The 10,690-nt window shown below is 38.3% G+C and overlaps 1 protein-coding gene across 1 annotated transcript; it reads right to left on the bottom strand.

Annotated features, from left to right (window-relative positions):
- Positions 1–284: 284 nt before the first annotated feature.
- On the bottom strand, positions 285–10,022 carry LOC139738842 (arylsulfatase B-like). Its single transcript, XM_071649478.1, has 7 exons — positions 9,968–10,022; positions 9,039–9,225; positions 8,296–8,471; positions 6,284–6,491; positions 4,817–5,066; positions 2,069–2,256; positions 285–550 (listed from the first exon to the last, which is right to left on the bottom strand). The coding sequence occupies exons 1-7, from the start codon at positions 9,983–9,985 to the stop codon at positions 285–287; spliced, it is 1,293 nt and encodes a 430-aa protein (XP_071505579.1). The 5' UTR covers positions 9,986–10,022.
- Between the last annotated feature and the right edge of the window lie 668 nt (positions 10,023–10,690).

The following is a 10,690-nucleotide window of genomic DNA, read 5'->3' on the forward strand; positions in this document are numbered from 1 at the left end:
ATAAGTAGAAATGCAGAAGTGTCTGTACTTGATTGCCTGTTATTTTTCAGCCTCTTGCAGTATATAAAAAAAGATAAAAACAGAACCTGAAGTGTGGGAAAGCATTGCACAGTATTGCATTTCATTAATAACTATGACTATTTTGTGGGCTAAAGCAAAGCAATAATATGTACTAGGTACTTGGCAGTGAATAAGATTGATTGACAATCTGCATAAGTTTGATATCACTTCACATTAATCGTTAGGACATGGTGAAGACACAATAGGGTACAAATACTTCACATTCATTCCCAGTTGGTCCATGTGTCGTTATGGAGAGCTGGGTTAGCGTTGGGGTCACACTTGGGCCAGTTAACGGGAACGGAAGACCGGTAGTAGACCTGGAGCCGGTCCAAGAGGAACTCCACCATCTCGCTGTTCTGATCGGACAGGTCCGTCTTCTCGTTGGGGTCGTCTCTGATGTTGAAGAGCCAGAGGTTCTTGCCCGGGGGCGTGACTGGGTGGAAGGGGTGAAGACCCGAGTCTGGGGTTGGAATCCAGCTCCCATTGCCTGCCAGATACAAGATTTAAAAACTGTTCAAGATATCACATTCAATGCATATGTGTAGGTAAGTTGCATCACAAAACATCCTACCATAGAACAATTTTGCAATGAAGCCTAAAATATCAGAAGATATCACTATTTTTCTAATTAAACCATAACTGTAGACCGTTTAGTCTAAAAACATTTTTATTATACTTATTGTTCACATTTTGTACATTTAACAATACTCAACATTGATTATAATGATTCAAATTTTTACATTGGTTGTTTCTATCCCCGACTGTTATATTAGAAGTATTTTGAAGCACTAAAGCTGGGTTTTTGTTTCATCTGCAAATGGTAAATAGTGCATTTAAGAACTCTTTTAACCCTTTCAGTGTCAATGACTGAAATGTGCACAAACTTCTCATACATATGGACAGGAATCCATGTGGCAAGCACGGGGTTAACAGATGAAGAGACCTCACCAAGTTAGGTGACAAATGAAATCTCTGGGTTGTTCAAAGGTCATCTATGCAGTCAGTATATGAATATATCGGAAATACCATAGAGGTATTATGTTCCCTTTAGCAGAGTTGTGTCACATATAATGCTCATGTTTACAGCTTACAGATACATCTTTCTTACTTTTTTTTTCTTTTGGGGTTGACTGTAATCTCATACTAAGGTAATGAGCTGGCTCAGTGAGATCACAATAGGCATGCACAATGGAGTGTTGTCTCTGTCTGTAAACTAGTTGTCAATGAACAGAGATTACCTAATTCATCTATACTGTATTTTTTTCACCTTGGCCTTCCTGCTGGACTGGGGCACTTACTATCAAAAGTTGAGAGGACTTGCATATATTATCTACAATTATGCAAAGCCTGGGTAGATTACAGGAGGCGCATTAAAAAGTTTGGCAAGTTATGCTAAGTGCTTTGACATGTAAAGGGGTAAGGGATAACGGAATATGATACGTATAGGGCATGAAATGGAATCCCCTGTGTAAGAGAGTCAAAATTAACCTGTTGAAGACGGGCTGATTTTGCTACAACACACATTTCCAATAGACACATGCCCGAGTATACTCAGGACTTGTCAAAGACCACTGAAGTACTGTGCAACAAGACATTTTTGCATAACGAAATTTTTGTGTATTGGAGACAATGATCTTTTTTGCCACATGAAAATTTTCGGGAGTTACCATTGACATTCAGTACATATAGTGAGGAAGAACTTCACAAAATCAACTTAGGCTCTTGTAAAATTCACAAAATGAAAATGAATGCAAATATTTCTGGTTTTACAGTGTGTAATGCTGCAATGTCCCTAGAGTACTAACGATAAATAATCCACTCATTTGCAGAGAAGAGGGTGCGAAACATAGCAAGTGGTTCCTCCCACTCACGGACATGCACTCTTGGAAGCCAGAGAATAATGTTGACCTTTTGTGATTCACTTATAAGGTGACCAGCAATGGTCAGATTGCGGGTATCCATAAGACACCCCCCTGACACAGGACGTGAGGAAGAGACTGCATACCTGGCTGACCGGTGATCAACTTCCAGTCCTTGTACCGGATGGCCGCCCTGATGGACTGGTTGAACTTGCTGGGGAGGATAGGTGAGGCATCGTTGGCCTCCTTGCACGCTTCGACAGAATTAGATGGCCAATATCTAAGAGGATCGATGTTGTGTAGGAGTTCATGGCGGGGAGATGCAGACCCAGTCCTGGAAGAAAGCAGAATGAGAAAGTCATGAATGAGGTGTTTCCTTTCGACGTAAATCTACAAAAGTGTACATGGGTTTTCATACCTAGAACATCTTGATCTAAACAAAATGATGATATTTCATATCCAACTTACAGTGTAGCTCCTTTTACTCAAAGAAGTCATCCAACATAAATTTCATTTCCTTTAACCCATTGAGGACAGTTTGATTTTGCTACAACACGCATTTCCCATAGACACCCAACCGAGTATACTCGGGACTCGTCCTCAATGGGTTAAAGACAATATTCTATGAGTAGATGTCTTCCAATTAAACGAGCAAGTATCCAGTTTGATATTCATCGGGCAACAAGTTTTTGCTTGTTTTATAAATGTGAAACAAAATAAATCTTTGCTAAAAATTACAAATAAAAACAAAATCAAACGCAGGAAAAAACTTACGAGTTGATAACTTGCTCATGCTTTGTTGATATTTGATAAAGAGTAATCTGTAGTCAATTTTTGTCATTTTCATCTTCCTTTGAATATTATAACTCAAGTTGATAGTAATTAAATGCTTTGGTAATTTGTAATGAGAATAGGTCCAGATATATTCAAGAAAAGATATGGACAGCCACGAAATGTTTGTCTTAAATATGGCTTTCACCTGTACTGATATGTGACCCTGCATCACAAAACCAACAAAAAGTCGCCTGACATGGATTTTTAGTTAAGGGCAGATTCTGAAAGAGCAGACTCTAAGCTTTAAAATTTTGTATAACTCAATTTATATGGACTCTCATTCGACTCCTAACCTATCTAAATATTGGAAAAAAAAACATGCACTCTGGAAAAGTGTGAACTGAGAAAAGAGGCTCTGAAGTACATGGTCTATTCAAGCACTTAGGCTTCACCAAACCGTGCTAGCTGTGCGATGAATGGGACAAAAAACAAGATGTAAACCACTGGAGCAACAACAATGAAGGGATTATTGGATTAAGCTGAAATTAAGCATGCTTTATTAACACATTCTGTCCATGATTACTGCCAACTTTCAAAGCAGTAGCATTATTCTTTCAAAAGATATTTGAGTTGAAAGTGAAGAGTGTGCAAAGGATTTTCAAGAAATATAAAGGGGCCTCTAAGACATACCTGATCTCACTACTTTACACAAAAAGAGGTTGTAGAAAAACTAATGAAAATACACTTTCCCATTCATTTTATGATCCCAAACTTAGGAATAGTGTAAAAGAAGAATAGCTCTTTCAGAAAATATGAAAAAATCAAAACTGACTTGGTTGACGAGTTTCACCATTTTTGAGTCCTCAAGTAAAATCAGGGGGTGCGACCTTTTGTTTGTTTTGTGATGCATGGTTACATATTTTCTTTGAGTCGATCATACAACATATTCTTCAAATAAACTATGAGACGGAGCATTATACATATGTGACCCACTACAACAAAAGGATCCTAAAGACGCTGACGGCCAAGCCAAGAAAATCGAGTTTAAAGTCACAACATCAAAATTTGTCAAAACAATCGGATTTCTGTTTCTGCCATAGTTTTGTAGTCTAATGTTTTGTCCATCATCCGCTGAAATTTCGAAGCTAAATGGTCAAAGGAAAGGCAAGAAATTAGCGTTTTTCTGGGCCATGATTTTCCGACTTTCAATGTAAGAGAAACGGGTCCGAAGATTTGGATTTAGCGCCGCAACTAGACTCTGCCCCTAGCAACGAGGGAGTGATCTTATTGGTCAGTGCTTGGCATCCTGATTACCGATTGGTCGTGCGTAGACCGCTGGCGCTAAGCTTGACTGAACATAGCGGAGGTCGCCAAGAGCGTGCCTTCTACTGTCAAGCGGTGAAAACTGTCTCGCCTTCCGGATCCTATGACTATGATAGCGTCGGAAGGACAACTTTGAAGGCATTTTTCTCGAAACTCTGATTTCCTAAACCAATTGACATGCGCTGATAAAATCATCGATATCTCCGCAACCGAGTACTTTTATGAGTTGTGTTATATATAGAATTAAAGTAGAAGAGTATGGGAATAATATCATGCCATTTTCAGAAAATTGTCCTCCCCTGACTTTCGGATCCTTTTGTTGTAGCAGGTCACATATTTACATCTAATTTTATAGCATGGTCATTTGAAAATGGACTGGAAATTCATGGTGCTATGATTTCATGTAGTTGCAACTTCTTACCCAATGTAAACATCTGCATTAGACTCATATGACATGAAACACAAAGGTGTTATGGTGATAAGTACCGTAGTACAACTTCTTACCAAAGAAAACATCTGCATTAGACTCACATGACACAAACATGATGGTGTTATGGCTGGTGTATAAAGTACAGCAGCTACAATGTCTAACCCAAAGTAACATCTGCATTACACTCATATGAGACACCAAACTTGAATTCTACACCAGTCATCAACTCTATGGTTACACCTGGACATCTATTTTCATAATTTGTTTTTTTCACAATGAGTATGAGTAAAAGAATGGCAGAGATTAGTAATGAATGGAACAATATTGGCAGTTTGCGTCTCAAATCTGTCATGTAGGGAATACCAACCTGATCGCATTCCAGACGTTGTATCCATCTAGGGCGGAGCTGTTGACTGTACCCCCTGCCACGCCCTGCACCAGGGTGGGATACCAATCACTGACGTGGATCAGCTCCTTGCTGACTGTACCTCTCACTGATGGGTCCAGGAGGGGGCTGGCGACGAACCCCACCCCATGTACACCCCCTTCCCACAGGGATTTCTTCCAACCCCGAAGGGGCCAGTTGTTTCCTCCCGAAAGAATTTGTCCTCCATTATCTTGGTTGAGATGCAATGGTAGAAGATATGGAAATGGAGATTAAGACAGGTGACTATAGAGATTAAGACATGGAAATAGATATTGAGATATAGACGACGACTATACTTGTTTCATCTACAACTGGTTCCAATAATATGTGCAATACTACTCTACAGAATACTTTCCAATACTATATAACTTTTCATTTCTTACTCCCAATAACCTTGCACAGAAATGAAAAGCTTTCTAATAATGTTTTTTTTTAATTATCATTTACAATTATCTTGAACAGAATAGTAGACATTCCAATAACGTATTTGTTTTCTTTTATTTCCAATATTCCTAATCCTCAACAGGTATGGTAAGCTTTTTAAAATTCTATAATTTTTTAGATTCTATTTCCAAAAGCCTAGAAAACATAGAAAGCACAGAAATTTTACAGCAGTCAGTGATATGACAAACATACAATGTAGTTGAAAAAAGATACTAGTATCGATCTGAAATTCAGATGCATCCATGTGTGCAAGACAGTAGGCATGTAAAACAATAGGCCAGTTCCTTATGCTCATAATTACATGTATATCATATTTCATCAAAGCAGAGAAATTTCTAAGAGCAGGACATCAAAAACTCAAATAAAAAAAAAAGAAAAAGATCCCTTTGTATTACTAATCAACCTAGATGAGACCGACACCAACGAATCATACAGCCCATGAAATTGACACGAAGCAAATAAGGCCCAAGAGACTGACATATTTCGAACTCTTGGGCTGTTTTTACCCAGTGTTGGCCCACGGGCCTTATTTGCCTCGTGTCCAACTCATGGGCTGTATGACTCATGGACCTTTTTTTAAGTGTCAAACTCATGGGTTATATGACTTGTGGGTATGGGTCTCGTTGGGTGACCCCCCACATATTACTGTCACAACAAATGATGTTCAGAATGTAAATTTCTGCTCAACTTTGCACCTCCTTTCCAGCATATCTTAGCTTCATTATTCTTCAATATGTTCATATTTCATACCTTTGTCTAACCGTAAAGTGCGCAATTGTGGAAGCTTTTTAAGATGCTTTATCCAAAATGATTTGAACTGAAATGAATTGAAAATGAACTTTATGGCCTATGATGTGATTCCTTAACTGAATAACTGAAAGGAAACAGTTCTTTCACTCCATTCATAATCCCCCTCCCTCCATAAAAAAAAAAGAAGAAGACAAGGCCTGATATTTGGTATACCTGTGGAAAATATGAGGATTGTATCATCCCACAGCTTAGTCTCTTTCAAGGCTTGTGTGATATTTCCCACGGCTTCATCCATGCAGGACACCATTCCAGCGTACTGCCGCCTTGCTTTGTTCTGAATGAAGCTGTACTGCTCTGTGTACAAGACGGGGACTTGGAGCGGGCTATGGACAGCTTGAAAAGGGATGTACAAAAACAATGGCTGGAGGGAAAAGAAAACAAATACTCACGTAAATAACAAAAAGTATTGGCTAAGAACAAGGATAACATTTCTGCAGCAACTTGCACATAACCGTCAGTGGTTAGAAGAGTGCATACTACTTGTGTAAATTTTGTATTTCCTGTGTTGTTAAATGCCATTCATTTATGATCTAAACTGTCCACAACATTAACACATTCATCATGTACATAGGGTCCTCTGAATGTCTTTTGCTTTGTGTGTATTTACGACTGCAACATAACTCTGAAATTAGTCATGGGGAATCGATGTCACACGTCATACATGATATCTTTTTTTTTTACCTTTGTCAAACAAGCAATGCTCTGTCATTAACAATATTTGGCCCTTATAAAAAGCAATAGGCCTACATATTATTGCGTGATTACAAAAAAAAAGCAACTTAATTCAATACAACCACTTGCATTGATCATGGATTTGTTGTGCATGTAATGAAATTAAGTTAAGTTTGATCAAGATCATGCAATGCATACCTACAAGAGTTCAAGAGGCAACACCAACAATTAAATTTATGAGATTACCAACAGAGAAACATGTAAGTGACTGGGAAGCAAACCCCCATGATAAGCAAACATTGAAAAGCTGGGCTGAAAGTTGCAGATATCTAAGTACCAAATATTTATAAAATAAAACAAAAGAAAAGAGAGGAAAGTGACTCAGAAGTTAAGTTTAAAGGGATCATATAGTTCTGGTTGAGACCTAACTTTAGGTTTCAAATATTTTTGGGTGAGATACTGAGAAACTACTAAAGAAATACTAAAGAAAGAGCATGTAATTCCAAGAGGAATCCAACGTTTATTTGATGACAATTGGTTTTGAAATGGCCGAGGTATCCAAAACAGAGCGATCCAAATAAAAGGTGGGACCCACCTTTTATTAGGATTGCTTTGTTTTACTTTGTTTTTGGATGTCTCAGCCATTCCAAAACCAATATCCATCAAATGTGACACTGCACCTCAAAACAAACAAAAAGTCGCCAGACATGAATTTTTAGTTTAGACCATATTCTGAAAGAGCAGACTTTAAGCTTTAAAATGATGTATAACTCAAATCAAATGGACTCTCCTAACATACCTAAATATTGGAAAGAAAGCACAAACTCAGGAAAAGTGTGAAGTGAGAAAAGAGGCTCTGAAGTACAGTGTCTATTCAAGCGCTTAATCTTTACCAAGCCGTATTGGCTGTGCAATGAATGGGACAAAAGACAGGAAGTAAACCACCAGAGTAACAACAATGAAGGGATTATCAGATTAAACTGAAATTAAGCATGCCTCATTAACACATTCTGTCCATAATTAATGCCAACTTTCAAAGCAGTAGCCCTATCCTTTCAAAAGTTATTAGAGGTAAAAGTGAAGAGTGTGGACAAGGTTTCTCAGAAATGAAAAAGGGATTCTAAAGACACACCTAATCACACTATTCTACCAAAAATGTTCGAGATAAACTGCTAAAAAAACACACTTTCCTGCCCGTTTCATGATACCAAATTGTAGCATAATGTAAAAGAAGACCCGCTCTTTCAGAAAATATGAAAAAGTCAAGTTCGGCTAGGTTGACCCATTTCACTTATTTTCAGTCCTCACGCAAAATCAGTGTGTGCGACTTTATGTTCGTTTTGAGGTGCACGGTAACAAATAAACTTTGAATTCCTCTTAGAATGGCATGCTCTGTACTATTTCATAAGTGGTTTATTGGTATCTCACAAAAAGTTAAAAGCCCAAATCTCATCTCCACCAATCACTGTACCATCCCTTTAAATCTTTTATACCTGAGTAGCATCATGGTTGTGAATGATTTCCTTCGCTCTCTTGGCAAAGATGTGAGTAGAGTAGTTTCCCTTGTATTCATCTTCCACTTCTGTCTCGCCATCTCGGAGGTCCTTGCCATTCCAGCCGTTGGATGGGTGGGTGTGTTTGTAGTAATCTTCTGAACCTGTGAGGTAGCCTGGATGTGAACAAAGAGCATGTCTGGTGTTTGAGCTCAATTGATCAGTTTAGGAATTACTGGTAGAAAGGATCTACGACAGAGCACAGTTTGGTGGCCTCGCTATTAAAAATACCTTGTAGATGGATTCTTGAGGTTTGAATTTTCTTCAGTTTCATGGACTCTTATTGTGTCCCCAAAGCCAGCATGGATCCTAGTAGCAGTCTTAAATACAACAACTAAATCAAATAACTACGGTATCCATTTGGTGATATTTCTCTTTTGGGGTTAACCTCACGTGCAATGTAGATTGGCAAATTCACATACTGAGAAGACAGAAATTCCTTAGTCTAAAGAAAGATAGGAGTGTTTTTAGGGGGCAAGTAATCCCGATATCCAACAAAATTTTATCAAAGTGTTGTGTATAATATGAACTCATTGCTAATGCCAACAGAGTTAAGTGCCATACATTGAATCTATGGAAATTACTGAAATTCGGAGGCAATGGTTAAAAAGCAATTTACTCAGGGACACTAGTGCCATATTCTGGGGTTTGAACCCTGAAACTCAAGGGCATGTTTGTCTCACCAAAGAATGTTTGGAAGCCCCTCCTGGTGGGCCAGCAGGCCTTCTTGTAGAAGCCAAGATGCCACTTGCCCACGATGTGTGTAGCGTACCCTACCTTCAGGAGCTGGTCAGCTAGGGTGGGGTCCTCCACAGGAAGGCAGCTTGGCTGGGGTGACCATATGATGCTATGCTGTAACCCTGTGTGAATCTGAATAATTGAGATCAGTAAAAAATTAGCAAACAAGACAGAATTAATTTCTCATAATATAAAATAAAATTCATATCATACTCATTATAGATGACTCATACAAGCTTCTTTTCTTCTTAATTTGAGTTGAAATCAATTGTAAGACAGATATTACTTGAAAAATCTAAGACACAAACAAGTACCGGTATTGTATTTACAACTCTCCGACAACAGACTCTTTCTTATGGGCTAGCAACAGCTCAGGTATGCATTTTATGTTAAGAAACACAAAAGATATATTTTTGCTGATAAAAAAGAACAAAGAAAGCGAGAAACAAATTTACTTGGGATTTGCACATTTTCCTTTATGTGGGACTTGGACCACAAGTCTGCAAATTTCGACATGTTATGGCTATTTCTTTCTTTATTAGTTGCCGATCTCCTTTCTTAACTTTTGGCTAATTTACCTGTTTTTCAAGAGAATTCACACTTGATTGGGCACATTTCTCTTCAATAATGTAGAACAAATCTAGTATCCAGTTATAGAATGGCATGATTGAGTCAATGTGCATGCACTGTGGATCATAATAAAATGGTAGTATAATAACTGACCTCAATATGTGTAATCAGCTGAACTGCAGACATTTCACAAGGAAGGTTAGTTTTTGTGTGTGTGTGTGTGTGTGTGTGTGTGTGTGTGTGTGCTTTTTAAACATTTTGCTATCATATTTGTTTCGTTACTGATAATGAGGCTTTCCCAAACCTGGTATTTCCCACTCATCAACTGGCTCCTTGTTGGTGTGCAAATTGGCTGCACATAGTAGTTCTCAAGTTTTACACCTTCAGCAGCCAGCTTATCCAGATTGGGAGTTTTGATCTCTGAGCCATGGTAACCGATGTCATGGTAACCATAATCGTCTGCCAGGATGAAGACGATGTTTGGTCTCGATGGTGCGCAATGAATTGAAGCGAGACATAGTAGCAGTACGGAGCAGCAGAGGAGCAATGGGGATGAGATAGAATACATCATGTCCTGAAACCTGTTCTGGCAGAAAGACAGACAGAATGATTAACATCAGTCCTCAATCAGGACTGTATAAAGTGTGTGCTTTAAACATGCTAAACTTTATTAAGACATGACAACAATGTTGATTATAGATCAACAAATGAAAGCTCAATTTTCTACTTTCAATTTCAAATAAATGGATAATCTATGGCACTGGTACGTGCCGTATTCTTTTCCCAATAATAGAATCGCTACTTAAAGTAAATCAAAATATTTGAAAGCTCTTAGATCTAGCTGGAAGTGCACTTATTTGTCATAATTACCAAGTTAATCATCATGTTTGAAATCGGTAATCCCTTGCTCCATCATCCACTACCTAGCCTGCACCGGCCCAAACGTGAAGCATTATAGTGCCCCGAGGTTACTGCTCCACCAGAGTGGACATAATTTTGATTTTATAAGTTCAATAGATATTGGAAA

The sequence above is a fragment of the Diadema antillarum genome, unplaced genomic scaffold (genome assembly GCF_040938485.1).
Source record: "Diadema antillarum isolate AM-2024a unplaced genomic scaffold, OU_Dant_1.0 seq00000769_RagTag, whole genome shotgun sequence".
Classification (NCBI taxonomy): domain Eukaryota; kingdom Metazoa; phylum Echinodermata; class Echinoidea; order Diadematoida; family Diadematidae; genus Diadema; species Diadema antillarum.